The following is a 16,852-nucleotide window of genomic DNA, read 5'->3' as shown; positions in this document are numbered from 1 at the left end:
GTTAGTTTATTTAAGCATATTCATAATCACAAGTCAAACCAAACGGTTAGTGTAAACACATATAAGCTATGCACAAGCAAGAAGTGCACAAGTAGTCAAGTAAGCACAATATGATGCAATGAGATGCACAAGTTCAAGGATGCATCGCGCGAAAGCCTTACTGTAGAAACCTAATTGTGACTCCCCAAAACACAAACCCAGTGATGAATAACTTTCACGTCATTTGATTATCGAATGAGGTGAAATGTGAAAGAGTCTCGTGATGCACCTGTGTTTAATAAAAATACTTCTTTCTGTTTTCGAAAATATTTCTTTTTATGCCTTATTTATGGAAAACGTCCAGTCCACTTTAGTTTGGTCCATTATATGGGTCCGGTGATAGTGTAGTTGGATAGGGTTTGAAAAGAGTTTTACAACGATATATTATAAGCCCAATTCCGATTAATAATGTGGAAGTTATGGCCAAAATATTAAATTGGGCCCAAATGGTTTTATGTGGCCCAATGATCAAGTGCAGGGCCCATTAATTATCATTCCTAAATTTATTAGGATTTACTTTAATTTTCTAGAATAATCTAGAAGATTATTTTAAATTCTAATAGAGTTAGAATTAATAATTATATTTTTATATTATTTAGAAAAGATAAGGAATTTAATTTGGAATAGATCAAGTGTTTTAGAAGATAAAACTGATTTTAAATAAAGATAATTACGGATTCTAATTACCTAAATATATTAGGAAAAGGACTCCGTATAGGATTTTTATCCTGATCAAGCCATCGCACTGCGGAAAGCCTATCGCGCCGCAATAGGCCTATCGCGTCGCGATATGGTCTGTCGCGTCGCGATAGGGTCTATTTTACTTTGAGTTGAATTTTGACTCTTTTCGAAGTGTTCTAGACGTTTTCTCTATAAATAGGGGCGTTATTTCCCCGTTTTAAATAATCAATGATCATCTAATTCTTATTTTCTTCTCTTTCTTAAAGCTAGAAGTTTATTCTTTCTCCCTCTTTCTAAGCCTTCCCTTTTTAAAATACAATACCACATTCATGAGTCTTAGACACACATAGCCAAGCTCAAAGTTGCCTTCGCCCTAGACGTGAAAGGTTGATAATTTCTGAAGGTTTGGTCCCAAACCCTATTTCAATTATTTAAATTAATTGTTTGATTTAATATTTTCATTGAAGTTGCTAAAGAGTGTATTGTTTTTATAGAAAGAGATGCGAGGCAACAAAGTAAGTAGTTTCATTGCTCTGTATCTTTAGGAAGCATGCTTAGATTATATTAATTCCTATTATCATGTTAGGATGTTATTTATTGTTTTCGATTATCATGTTTAGATTGCTTCCTATTTTCTTCTATCATGTTAGTATCATATTAGGATTAAAGGTTTGATCTTTAATGTTTAGTGACATGCTAGGATTTGTTATTAATCTTGTTAGTATCATGCCCCTAGGATCTTGCTAATATTATTATACTTTGATGCGATTATTGTTATGATGATGATTTGTTGTGTCTATGTGTTATTATGTTGCTTGATATATTATTATTATTGCTTGATTACGCCCTCTCTTGCAGGTTTAAAGGGAATTTGTACTTGAAATCACGCTTAATAAGAGAATTAATAATTTTTATTTAGGCTAATATGATTTTAATTCAAGTGATCGCCAATAATAGGTTTGTTTGTGCATTAATATTCAACCAACATAGATTAAACATGTTTAGAATTAATACTCCGTATATTGATTTTATGTTAGTCAGAAAGCACACATGTATATGAAAAGAACAAAGTAGAGGCCTATTTTAGCCACAATGCTGTCTCATCAGCTTCAACACTCTGAAGTATGGCTTGGATGCACCACCTTATACTTTTCTTAGTGGCCAAAACATCACAAACTAATGATTTGGGTGCAAAGCTCATCTTTAGTGAGTTTTTCGGCTTCCATCATCGAAAAAATTCACCGGCTCCGGTGAGAATGGTGGTCGGAAAACTCACTAAAGGTGTGCTTTGCACCCAAGTCATTAGTTTGTGATGTTTTGGTCACTAAACAAAGTACATGGTGTTAGGTGCACCCAAGCCATATTTCAGAGTGTTGAGGCCAATTTTGCCTTTTATATTTGGTTATTTTGATTATACTTCATACTTTTTAAATAAATAGGTGTGTCAAATCTTTTTTTTTTTTAATAATGTTTATTTTTTTGCCATCTATAACTATTACTAAAGTTATAACCGCTGACATCATTGTTATACACATGTCATTTTCTAATTAAAAAACTTCCCTCCAAAATTGACTATGACATCATTTTTTTATATTTTTTATCTTTCCAACAAATAAATTCAAATTTAGGAATATTATTTTGTAAAATTAAATAAAAGTACGAGTATCAATTACTAAAAATGCATTAATGAACTTTTTCTTCCTAAAAGTTTTCTTTCATATGATTTGTTGCTAAATTATTAATTAATTTTTTTATGCACAAATTATTAATTAATTAATAATATAATATTAATAAATTAAAATATCTTTTAAATTCTTAAATCGTGCATCGCATGAGTATTAATCTAGTTATAATTATTTAACAATCGTTAATCTCTATAGTGTAATAGAGGAAGTATATGATACGTTTCTTTGAAAATCCTTGTTGACCCCTCTAATTTTAGATCTTCTTTTTCAAATGCTAATACTCTCAATATTACATTCAAGTGTACATAGAAAAGAGTACATTTAAGACTTAATTTTAGTTCAAGTACTCACTCTATAGAAAATAAAAAAATGAATATAATATCAATATGTGAACTAATATTATACATTTAGATGAATGTACCCAACTTTGAAATATACACCAAATTACTAGATGCACTAAAAAACAGTATTTACATTAGGAGTATCCCTCATAAGGAGGGCATCCTAACACAAACACACACAACAAATAAATAAATAAATAAAATAAAATAAAAACAGTAGTCCTACTCCTCTCATTGTAATAGCATACTTAATGAAGCTTCTCAAGCAATGCTTCCTTGTTTAATTAATGTCCAAAACCACATATTCCTTGACCAAGTAGTGACTAATTAATTGAATCATAGAGAACCAAATTTACGCATGATGAAGGTATAAGCTTAGGAAGTATTCCAAACTAGTTTGACCGGTGGTCCCTATAACATCATAACATGGAAGGGTCCTCTTTGAAACCTCTTTGGGAGACACTTGAATTTTTCTATCACTGTTTTGTGACTTTGTCACAAAACTTTAGGGATTGTAACCTTGAGATAAAGAGATTTGGTCTACTTTTCAAATGTTTCATTGTTTTATTTTATAGCCTTTGCTTCCACAACAAAGATAAAGCTTATGCTTAAGCCATCATTACAAGGTCTTGTGAGAGACTTCTAATCTAGTTTAAATTATTAAATGTGATTGAAGTGAATGAGATGAGGATGTTTCTCTAGATGTCGTTTATACTTCCTTCCATGGCTATAAGCCACGTTATAAGTTATTTTGAGATGTTCGGAATAATAGTCGATCGCTTTTTAAATTGATAAAATTACACCAGGTTATGGTTTGATTTTTTAACGAATAAAAAAAATAAAAATAAAAAAGGCGTTTCTAAGAACGTATGTGTCACGTAGATTCTCTTTCCTTATGCCATGTCACCTATTCAAAAATCGCATTACGCCACATCACCTGTCAGTTAACTATACTTCATATAAAGCATAAGGATAAAGAGATTTGAACACCCAGTCTCTTATAAGATGATTATTTATCCATCTAAATCAATTATCAACCATGTTATAAAAATGAAAATAAATGTAATAATTGCAAAATACAAAATCTAATTAAAAAGGAAAATAAAACACCATAAATATTAAATACATATGATCACAATCTGGTACAATTCACAATCTGGGGCAACGCTTGAATCACACTAATTCTATTAATGGAATGGAGGAGAAAGTAGGAAAATTAGCATATAACACTCCGTAGTTAAACAAAGTTTTTTAAAGGCAAAAGCTAATGAGCGCCCCCGGGGCGTTAAATAAGAGAATTAAAGGTAAATATTAGAGTAAAATTAACATTAATTACACCGAACGACGCGTGATTTTGTCATGAATTCCTAACTTAATACCATTTCAACCAATATAATTTATCCTTATCTAACGCCGCGGGGCGCTCGTTAGCAAGATCGTTTTTAAAAACATCATTATACTCCTCCGTATTTATGAGGTTTGTAGACATACATATGTTATAAGAAGCTCAAAGTACATTAAATCTTGATAAATGGAGCACAATTATTCTTTTAACATGAATTGTTCCTTCATTTAGGCGTCTCCTATTGCGTGAGATCATATTCCAAACACCTTTTATTTGCTTTTTAGGTTAAACAAATGCTTTCATATTGTGATAGATCTGGATTAATTCAAGTGACACGTCGATAAATTGGATCAAATTGTACACTGTGTAAAAGTTAATCTAGTATTTAAATATACAAAAAGAAAATAAAAGGTGACTATATTTTAAAATGAGTACGGCGCCCTTTAGGAAAAAGAGGGAGATGAAAACAATAAAGCAAAATCTTCTAACATTTTTAAAAAAAAAATTAAAAAAGAAGTATCATTAATATTTAGTGCCAGATTGAGGGAAATGTTAATCATGTATATCCACTAAACCATTTAATTAAACAATTAAGTACCAGCACTAACTTTCTAATATAGATGTAAAATTTCTTCATAAAGTTTCGACAAGTCTATAAAAATTGGCTTCTTAAGAAGTATTTTTTCATTTTAAAAAAATAAAAAATAAAAAAAAAAGTAATTAAAAGAGTATAATACTTGTTTCAGATGTAAAACAATGGTCTTGATTATGGTGTGAGCATCCATAGGTCTTGGTTTTTTATCGCGTAAGGACCTGCAAGATGAACCCAAATCTTTAAGACTGTTAGATTGAGCCTCCGACGCTTAAATTAGTACCCAAATAATGCATGTAGTATAATTTGAGAGTATTAGGTAAAAGAGCTTGGGATTTGGCCTTAGTCAATTTAAGCCTTAGTAGTGTTTTTGAGCTCTTTGATTTGGCCTTATGAGGCGCTTATTACCCATTCGGCTTATGTGGACCGTAATTGCTTTAGGCTAAAATGGATATGTCCATGTTACTATATATGAGTAGTGAATGCCAAGTAGTTAAGTTACTCATAGTATTAGGAGTTGGAATGTAAAATTTGATATTGAGTTTCATTTACTTCATCTATATTATTGTCGTTTGTGACTCTCTGTTCACAAAAAAACATATGAAAATATGAATAGCACATATACTATCACCAAGGGACCCTACTAGGGAACACAATTTCTTACACGCTAATTTTACAACACCAATGATCATCAAGTTCAAGTGGTAATTGATGTTGTGAAATTGTACTTCGAATAAGATTTAGGAAGCTGTCACATGCTTATTTAAAGTTGTCTCTCAAAAGGAAGCTAAGATCGCTTAACATGGCTTATGACATGTTATACACATTTTATTATTAATTAATTTGTACCAGATCTCACTCATTTCACTTACCAAACAATTCTATATTTGATTGGTTGATGCAGAATCACCTTAAGAATAATTTCTAAGATGAGAAATCTTAGTTTTGCATAAATTTGTAGATTGTTTACTTTAATCGGATGTTTTGTGTATTCTCTTTTGGGATATGATAGTAAATTATTTGTTTAAAAACAACAAATAGCTAAGGTTTAACAACATCAAACAAAATTTTAATACAAAGTATATAAAATATAATAAATAGACTCCTCAATTCAACGGATCTTTTACCAAAATGGCTAATTTGACAAAAGTATTTACCAAAACGGCTAATTATAAAATTTAATTCCCAAACTAGCTAAATTTATTGATTTGAAAGGATATTATTTATTTACCAAAATGGCTAATTACTCTATGTTTTTTTTTGGTTTTATTTAAAAAGAATTAGTTTTTTAAAAAATCTTGGTTTTATTTAAATTCTAATGCCATAGTTTAAAATATCCCATTAATTTGAACGATAAAAATCAAAATAATATATATGAAGTATGTAGTAATTCTCAATTTTTTTAAAAAGTTACACAACATAAACAAAACAACTACTCAAAAAAATGATCCAAACTTCCAATCAACAAAAGAAAAAAAAAATACAACTATTTTTTTAACACATAAAGATAGAAATAAATATACTACATATGTAAGTTTGATTTATCATACACATTAAACAAAAAAAAAATATTCATACCAGCCGACATTAACAAAGAGTATACAATTAATAGACATGAAAAAGATGAACAATACCTTAAAATCTCTTATCGTCGTATAAATTTGCAGTAGTCTTTTTTTTTTTTTTGAAGACAAATTTGCAGTAGTCTTAATAGAACAATACTACTTGAAATTCCAAATTTTTGTGATTGATATGATCAAGATGAAAAATTAGTGCTTTTAATTTTTTTTTTATCGAAATTAGGGTTTTGCGAGTCTACAACTGTTTACGTTCTTCGTAGTATTTTATATTGCTTAAATTTTCCAACTTAAAAAAAATCTTTAAGTAAATAAAAATAAAACCAAAAAAACAAAGTTAAAAAAAAAAAAAAAAAAAAAAAAGTGAACCAAACCGGTTCAAAGGAAATAAGAAATAGATAAATTCCTTCCAAGTTAATAAATTAGCGAATTTGGGAATTAAAATTTATAATTAGACATTTTGGTAAATACTTTTGTCAAACTAGCCGTTTTGGTAAAAGATCCCAATTCAACCCACAAATGAGTTTTTTTTTTCCTAACAATAAAACCTTCAAACCCTTTATTGTTTATCTCCTATCGAAAAACACATGTTTGTAGTGTCATATCCCAAAAACAATAGTGATTTGTTGTGTCATATCCCAAAACCATTTATAGAATCAAGAATTTTCATGTCTCTATTTTGATTCCGATCCTAATTTACAAATTTTTAAGAAGTAAAATCTGTCAAAACACCTAAAATGTAGCTCTTGTTCTCAAAATCAACCCTTGCTAAAAACGTTTGTTAAAATCCTCTAACAACTAATTTGTTTCCTAATGACACTCATTAAGGTAAGCATCAAGGTTTATTTTGATACTTTTGGCCGAATAATTCCCATTTAAGTTGTTATTACCTCCATTGATGGTTATCTGCAACTTTGAGGTATTATTTGTGAGATATTAAAAATTCCACAGTTATAAATAACTATTAACGAAGGTAGTATTTCAAAAAAAAAAAAAAAAAACACGAAGGTAGTATTAAAGAGATTATAGTGATGGATAGAGGAAGCGTTAAATCTCTATCTTTTGAGTTGTTTAACCTAAACAAAAATTTTATCAACCATCAATTAAAATGTACTACATATATACACTTCCCACAAAAAAAAATACTTCATATATACACTCTCTATAGAAGTATTATAATCTAAAATTTTGTCTCAAGCCCTAATCTTCAAATTAATTTTAAATGAAATTGTATAAAGGATTATCATAATTGGTAAGCTAAGTTGCTGTGTTGTTCACTTAATTGACAAAGCTTATTACGCTAGTGAAAAAAAAAAAAAAAAAAAACTTATTTTGCTTCGGTTCTAATGGAGGCATTCACTCCAATTTTGAACCGAAACACTTGTGCGGGAAGCCAACAACAAGAGTAAAAGACTCCGATCAAACCGGAAAAAGAAAAAAAAAGACTTAAGGGTTGTTCATATTTTTAGTTCAGCTCCAACATTCAGTTCAATTCAACTCCTAATTTCCCTCTCTCATAAAATATGCATTTCAGTTCAGTTCAGTTAAGCTCCAATCAGTTCAGTTTAGTTCCAACCATTTCAATTTAATTATGTTCAGCTCAATTCAGTAAATGTGAGTATGCCCTTATTGCTCTGGTTCTTAGGAAAAAAGACTTATTTAGTGTACTCTTTACAAAGCCACTTACGGTATAAGAAAACAAATTAAAAGCACAAGTTCTATTCCATGTATTGTAATTGACAATTTGTTGAGTTAAGTATAAAAGTGAGTACTCATTTTTAACATTTTTCACCTTTTGGGTACTCTAAGTTTTTTTTTCACCTTTTAGGTACTCTAATTAGAAAACCGGTTAGTTAACCCAATATAAACCCACCAGAATAAAACATAGTACCTTAGCTAAATAAATGCAGCAAAAACTCAGTCCCTTCATTGAATTTTAATTCCAAAAAACACAGTCCCTTCTGACAAATTAAGCAAGGCCACAGAATTGAGTAGCTTGAACAACAAGATCCCACTCCCCAAGGAACACGTGTGCCAATCCTATGCGCCGCCTTCAAATCATCATCAGACGTAATTAATAGGGGACTGAGTAGAGATGGCAATGGATCGGATTCGGATCGGGTAGAGCTTCACCCGCATCCATCCATTACTCTAATCGCTCCATCCACATCCATCCATCATCCGCTTCACCCATCATCCATATCCATCCGTCCATCATCCGCGGATGAAACGGGTGGAGCGGATGACTAATGGATGAGTATTAAAGTTGAAAAAAAACTCACATAACTTTAATTTTCGGTTATTTGTACAATAGTTTTATTAATTTTATTAATTAAAAAGGAAACAATAACAATATATAGTTTGAAAAATTAATTTGCAACAAAAAAATACATATAATTTTCTTGCACATTTCAGATTTTATTATTAAAATTCTTAGATTAAAAAATTAATATATGTTAAACGGGTGGGTGGATGATTAGCGGGTGAAAAAAGTATCATCCATATCCGATCCGATCCATCATCCGCTTCATCCGTCACCCGCTTTTCATCCATTTATTTATTGCGGGTTAGTGGATATCCACTTAATATTGACATCCCTAGGACTGAGTTTTTTCATCATCCCAAAGAATTTTTTTAAGTGGGTCCCACGTATACAAGGGTACTCAGTTTTTAGGAGTTTTTTTTAAAGTGGGTCCCACGTGTAACCAAGGTACTAAGTTTGTAACTCACCTTTGGTTAAGTTTTGACCGGAATATGCCTTTGAATACTTAAAAAATGAAAAAAAAAAAAAAAAAACTTAGAACACCCAAAAGGTGAAAAATATTAAAACTGAGTACTCACTTTTATACTTAATTAACTCACAATTTGTTAGATTACAATCATATTCATTTATTTTACCAAACATAAATACTACCAAACAAAGATTCAAAATCTACCATCGCAAGTGACTGAAGGGAGCCACCAAACAAGATTATTGTGCACGACTACTTTGCCCTAGTATATTCTTAAGGTTTTTCTGAAAAAATATTAATTAATTAGTTTTTTTTTTTTGAAACATATTAATTAATTAGTTTATTGAGGGATTTTGGACAAATTTTCCTGTAAATTGCTGTAATTACGATTTATTGGATGGACTTTTACTTCACTTTGATCTCATGTTCACTAGATTCTAAATTTATTAATTATTAATGATCATATGAATTTTCTTCCGAGGATTATTGTACATGTATTACATTATTAAAATTTCAGATGATAATTCAAAAAATCCATAATTTTAAAAATAGTTATGAACTAGTACATTATTTTTATTTCATTTTTGTACAGAACACTTAGTACATTTGATTAAAATAATTATAGTCAAAAGTTTTTATTATTGTTATAATTATTTTATAAATATAGAGCGGGAATGGAAAAAAGCGAAACGTTGGCGTTTTATTGAAGTTGAGCCAATGAGTTGGCAAGTAAGACCGGTATGATTTTCTTGGACCCATTTTTTTTACCTTTATAAACCGGCACAACATTGGGCCCATCTTCCTTTTTTCCCTGTTCCCCGGTTCCACTCATAAATCATTTCCTATTTTAATGAAATAAACCGACCAACTTGGTTCATATATATATAACACACTTCACTTGGTAAGTCACACAATAATACACAAAAATAAACAAATACACACAAAAGAAAGAAAAAAAAAAAAAGCATGGAGTCTCTTAGGCTTGATCAAATAGTTCACCACATTGACACCCCAACCTCCCCTTCACCTGAAATGTTCTCCTTCCCGGGGACACCGGCCGATGATCAATCCGAATTCGAGTTTGGCTCGTGTGTTACACCGGATTCTCCTACCATGTCCTCTAGTGACGTGACCAAAAACAATTTAGTCGATGACTTCTCTACTACTTCACCAGCTGATCAATTTTTCCTAAATGGCCGACTCCTCCCCCACGACTTCCCTGTCGTGCACATGACGAGTAGTAGCACCCGGGCCTCGTTCTCTGGACGAGAGAACATGGGCCCGGGTGCTACTGTCACTCTGTCTAGGGGGACTAGCGCGGGGAGTAACAGGAGTGGCAGTTGTGGTAGTAGCCAGTATAGTAGCAAAGACTACTCACTGGTGTCGTCTAGGAGTAATAGCACCAACAGCAGCAGAGGCAGCACGTGTAGCACATGCACCAGTAACGCTAGGATCAGCTCCAGCGAGGTTACTTCAGACAGGAAAACATTTCCAAACAGAATGCATAGTGTAAAGGAAAAAAACGTTTCGAATTCACCCTTGGGAAAATATTACAAGTTTGGCGCATCAGGGTCGTCTCAAAGATGGCAATTCATCACGGCAGTGCCCGTGCTAGGGCCAAGCCAGTCGCGGCGAGGGAGGAGAGAAAATGGCGGTGGGACCGGTACGAGCCCGAGGATGATGAGGGATGTCGGGAGTAAAGAGAAGCGTGGTGGTGATAATAATAATGGAAGTTTTTTGTACAAAATATTGAGGTCAGTTGTGGCGACATGTAAAGCTTGCCATGCTATGGAAGGTCAAGAAAATGAGTTTGAGTTGGATGCAACAAATGATGTGTTAGGACATTAATAAATATGGATTTCAAATTTCATACATTGCTGCTTTTTTTTTTAATTCCTTTTTTTTTTTTTTGGAAGATGGTTTGTTATGATTAAGAGAAGTTTAATTATGTACGTACTCGGTCTATTAGAAAAAGAAAAGGGGAAAAAAAAGTTTGCTTTAAGAAACAACTCTCTGGCTTGAGTATTTGATTAAGTACATTGTTAATGATGGAATGATCACTCATAAAGGATTATAATGCTTTTGTTTATTGAATTGTTTTAGAATTAATTACTCAAAAAGCTAGAGAAAAACTACGGAGTACGTATCTGTAAGATTCGCGAGGAGTACTCTATAGGTATACCGTATACAATTTCATAGGGCTCAAATGTAGTAACCTAAAGGACTATTCAAGACAAAATAAAAAATATAGGGCTTGTTTGGCATTGTTTTTTGTTTTTTTTTTTTTTTTTTTTTAACAAAAAACCAAAAACATGAAACAAGAAAAAGGTGTTTTCACTTTTCTTTGTCATTTTTCAATATTATCATGATTTTAATGGGTTTGTCTAATTTTTGTTTTATTATATGACATATATCATATGAGTTTGAAAATCAAAAAACAGAAAACCACAACGATGCCAAACGAACCCGTAGTAACCTAAAGGAAATGTAACTCTCGTATATCTTAATAATAAATTAATTCTCTCAAATGATAATATCCATTGAAATTGGTTATAACTTAATTGGTTGTGCTACAGCATAATTATAAGAATTACATGTTGGGTACACCTTTTATCGATGAGTGTTGTATGAATTAGTAATGCAATTGGATTGTTCCTTGTTCGCCCTATGAGATAAGACAAAGGTGTTTGTCCGGAGAATATAAAGAGAATTTATCTACCTATGTTCGCTTAATATGGCGACTACGAGTTTGTGGCCAATTAGGTCAATCGAGCTGCACCCTAGTAGACACTTGATGGTCTTTTGACGTTGAAACATGATTTTTAATTTGTTTATTTTGTTGGCTTATCTTCTATATTTAGCCTCCACTCCTATCAAGACCTAGCCTAAACACATAAGCAAATTTAAAACCCTTCGAGTAAGATTCTGGTGCATGAATTTGAAGGATGTTGTATTGACCTTCGAGGTGATATTTGTCAGATCACCAAAAGCCATATACATAAGTAGTGGTTACAAAGGAATTTTGTTTTCAAGACAGTGATCCATCAACACATATTTTTTGGGTAAGATGAAGGACCCTATTAAACTGGTATCGAAGGACCCTAATGAATTGATACTTCTCACAAGTTTAGCTAGCCTAGGTCCGCAAATCAACACTTGAGAGTAGAGGGGAAGGTAAGGAATCCCCCTACTTCCAAGCATTTTGTTCTTAATGGGACTTAAACTCGTGACCTCAAAGTTACAAGATGAGTTCTCCACCAACTCTATTAAGCTTTGCTTGACAAAAAAGAAAAAAGACAGTAAACTCTAATTGATCTCTCTCTTTTTTTTTTTTTTTTTCGATCGATCCATATTATCATGGCACAATTCCTATACAAGTATCTTGAGATCTACAATCACATAGTAGTATATTCTCCTTCACATAAAAGTATTATTATTATTTCTTGGATTCTACAACTTTTATTTACCAACTATCACCATACATTGCTTATAGTAAAAATTACAACAAAAGTACAATTTTAATTATTATACTTGTAACAAACTAAAAATTGAGGCTTCGTGGTTCTTTCTATTGATGTAGTTGCTTTTCGTAATGGCATTCTCTTAGCAAATATTGGATTGATGTAGATAGATAGCATATGTTCATAAATTATTAAATTACATAATACATACATTGATGTCCACAAAATTAAATTAATTAAAGATAATTAATAGGGATTTAATTGGCTAGTGTTAATATTTATGAGATTAGATAAGATATGGTTATAGGGAATCAAACCATATCGATCAACTACTAGTTGGTTAGAACTTGTATGCACCATGAAAGTTGAATTGATGAATACGATGGAGATATATATTAAGATAATTAATTGATGATTATGACTTTGATTTTCTCTTGTATATTGAATTATATAATTGAGTAACTTGTTAGGATTAAACGATGTATGTACCCTCTAAACCAGGGTTCCGAACCAAGCGTGCAGCTAAATGCATGCTAGATGCTACATAGATCAAGCGACGACGGAAGATATCATTGGCTTATTGCCCAAACCTTTGCATTGAACTCGCCGTAGAGTTTGTATTGAAACTCAACACAGGGTCGTTGTTGCACAAGGGTCGACACCCTTTCTGCTACTTCCGTTAATTTTTAGTTGCAACAAATAAATTTTTTATGTCTCACAAATAATGCCACGTACCCCATTATTGCAACCTAAAATTAATGAAGGTAGTATTTGAATTACACGGTTCAATTCACATATTATTAGTTGATTAAGAAATATTTTCACATGAAGTATTAAATTTTATGTTGTTATAAATAACTGCAATTATGTAACATGCGCATGGAATAGTTGCAAAGAATTACTAAATTACATTGTATTTGTAAAATAAAAATATCTAAAAACATATATGTTGTAGACCTTGTAGTAGTATATGAAGACAAACATTATGTACTTTTTATGTTTCAAATTATTTTTTCCAAAGATAAATACTTTTTATTAATTAAATCACAAAAGCTACACAAATAAGAGTTTGTAAATAATATCAAAAGCCAAAACGTGTCAACTAATTCGCAACTACTCCAAAAGTTTAGGGACCTATATTATGCTTAATTACCTCTGTTTGCTTCTACGCAATCATCACATTGTTGGTCAAACATTTCCAAACTAAGCTATGATTAGATGAGTAGTTCGTATTGATAACAAATTATTCTGTTACCTAAAGGAAAGATACTAATCAGTAGGATTATGCATATTTGTTACTGTTCTCTTAAAGAGATCAAATCATCAGGTTGCTGGCTTAGGAACCCTATTTTAACACAGCTAGCATACATTAGTATTAACACACACTAGTGATACTACAATTAATGAAATTGCATTGAAATTTTATGTACACTTGGGTGTAAAATGCATCATAAGGTTATTTTTTGCTCCCTCGTTTAATGTTTAATGAGCAATAGTTATTCTTTAATTTAATCATCAAAATAAGCAAAGAATACTTTAAATGCATCGTACACCTGAGTGTATATTGATAGAGAATATCTATAGAATATTCTCATCCTAGGTTTAAAAATTAAAATGATATTGGAGCCAGCATGACACAAAGGTCACGCGTTCGAATCTCATCCGCCCCTCTTTTAAAGTGGAATTAATTCGCACCAAGTATGGGTGGCCCTGTGTTGCATCCACATTTCAAGATAACCCAATTTTTCATTTAAGTATTAAGATTTAAGATAACACCATTTGCTCATCACTGTAACCTCCTATTATTTAATTAATTGCCTTATATGTGATTATGGAAGTGGCTAGCCACATATAAGAATTTGTGATTAATAATTTGATAAAAATAATTTCAACCAACCGCTGAATGAAATTATCTTTACTATCAAATTGTCTATTGATTTAACTTATTTTATTAGTCAGTACAGTGAATTTTTTTACCAATTTATCGTTATAGGTCTTTTTTTTATTTTTTAACCAATCTAGTCAATTGGCCAATAATTGAAGAAATAAACTCTAAGAAATAAGCAGTTAATGGAGACCCGCCCATCCTAGGCCCATGAGGCTCTTCAGAGGGACCTACTTATGCAGCAATTCTCAAGACCCAACTACCCAAGCAGCTTAATATGCATACCCACAAAATTCATCAATATTGTCGCCCAAACTAAATGGTCAAAATGAACTGAAGGTCAAAGAAAGAGTCTTATGATATGAAGCTAATTAGTATGTACTACTTCCAAGTTCTAACTCATATTGTGAATGCTACTTCAATTATGTTGCACATCATGATTTAAGAACACAATCAAGTTATAATACTTCTGTAGTGCACTTTCTAGTCCAGAATTAGTCACGTATGTTGTTTTAAGATGTTGAGAATAGTTTCACATGTTCAAAATGTTGGGGTTTGGTGAGTCCGACTCACCGTGGAAACAACCCCAACCCAAAAAACTACTCGTAATTAATAAAACCATAAAGCATAAATAAATAACACAAGAAAAGGAAGAATGAATCATACCCTTGAAGAGAGCTTCGCCCTCTCAAAACAGGCTCTTACTTGAAAGCCTTGAGTACCGCAAATGTCGTGCCTACAACGGTATCCACCCACAAAGGACGAACACGACTTTTTAGGTCCGCTACCTTGGAGTTAGCAAGGTCCGACCAAAACCCAAGTGTTAATGAAGTTTAAGAGTTTTTCCCAAAATGTGGAATGCTCTTTCTAACTCCCACTCAAACACTTTACTCCAAATCCCAAGGTTGGTATTTATAGAGGAAAGTATGAGTGGGAATTTCTATCCCATCAATGTGGGATCATGAAATTCCACAAATTAATTTAAAGCTAAATTAAATTAAAATTGCAAACTAATAATAAATCTACAAGTGGCATTACCATGTGAAATGGGTTGGTGAGGACCACATCGAGAGTAGGGGACCATACTTGCTCCCCACTCAATACTCTCCTTATGCCACATGTCCTTACCCACTTGCTCCCATATTCCTCAAGCTTCCCCATAGTGACCGGCCCTATGGCCCTAGCCACGAGCCCAGCCCGAGCTCAGCCCCGCACCAAGATGCGAGCTGCTGATGTGCGCGCAAGCCACGCACTTGGTGTGGGCTTGCTGCTGTGCGTGGCTGCTAGTGCGTACGCTGCTAGCACGCCTAGCTTGCGGCAGCTAGCTGCTGCACGCACCACGTGCACGCGGCTGCTAGTTGCTGCTGTGCGTGGCTGCTAGCACGGTGCACTAGCACGCACCTAGCCAGCCATGCTAGGCTCGACTTGGTGCGCTTGCTAGCCACCTATGCTTGGACATTTTTTCCCCTAGCATTCGGATGCTCGGGGCACTCCGATGCTAGGGGTATTTTGGGAATATGGTCGATTTATTATTATTTTGCGCGTCTCGTCTTTTTATTATTTTTGACTCGACTTCCGACGATCGGTTTCGACGCTCCAAGCTCGAATTACCGACGTCTAAATATTTAACACTCGGGCGACGAATTAATTTCTTCCGAATTAATTCGTCGAGTCGGTTCGTATATTTTGCTTGGGTGTGACCCGAAGGGTTCAGTCAAGATTAAGTTGTAATATTGATATTACTGATCGGAAGCGGCCTCCACCCAGGCATTCCGATCACTTCACCTTACTGAATATATTAGTTTTTTAATAATTCTGAACCCGCTATCAGAATAATACACTTGTTCGAAGGACACCATTCCTTTCAATCTCCCACTTGTCCATCCGAACAAGTGTGCATTTAGTGTATAGCCCCTTTCCTATGTCTCTTCATGTCTCTTCATGAACTACAGAATAAGATTGCTCGTCATCTCTGTTACGTCCAGAAGTGTTTCTCAAATTCCGAGTTTGACTGTCAATAAGCAGATGATTTCTAAAATCCATCTGAGCACGGCCATGCATTTTCACAGTCTCGCTCTTCGAGAGGCCTTGTAAACAACAAGACATGTTCCCTATTGTTAGTAGGGGGACATTTCCAGTCTTGTAATGTAGCTTCTCTTACTAAGAGGACCTAGCCGCCCGATATATGTCGTTATAATCCCCTATTACGGCAGACGTTTGGCGGATACCAAAGCGGACTAGTACTCAAACAAGAGACCTCCCACTACTCATGGTCAAGGAAAAGAGTTCCGATAGTAATAATGAGAAAAATACTTATGATGATTTTAAATCTCTTAAAGTATTCTCATAGGTCGATCCAGTATGGTTCTAAACCAATACCTGTGCAAATGATTTATATCCTCATAGCACAAGAAACGGTGCTATAAATCATACTACACACTAATCTCTAATGGTCATTAATCGTCCACAAAAAATATGACCTTGATTAGGGATAATTTTCGATTAAAATATTCA

General features: G+C 32.9%; 1 protein-coding gene across 1 annotated transcript; it reads left to right on the top strand.

The window, feature by feature from the left end:
* The first annotated feature begins 9,958 nt into the window (after positions 1–9,958).
* On the top strand, positions 9,959–10,840 carry LOC110687012. Its single transcript, XM_021863647.1, has one exon. It carries the CDS (start codon positions 9,959–9,961, stop codon positions 10,838–10,840), a length of 882 nt encoding a protein of 293 aa, XP_021719339.1.
* The last annotated feature ends 6,012 nt before the right edge of the window (positions 10,841–16,852 follow it).

This window comes from Chenopodium quinoa, unplaced genomic scaffold (assembly GCF_001683475.1).
Source record: "Chenopodium quinoa cultivar QQ74 unplaced genomic scaffold, ASM168347v1, whole genome shotgun sequence".
NCBI lineage: Eukaryota > Viridiplantae > Streptophyta > Magnoliopsida > Caryophyllales > Amaranthaceae > Chenopodium > Chenopodium quinoa.
The sequence above is the reverse complement of the archived record's forward strand: the minus strand, read 5'-3'. Positions and strand labels throughout refer to the sequence as shown.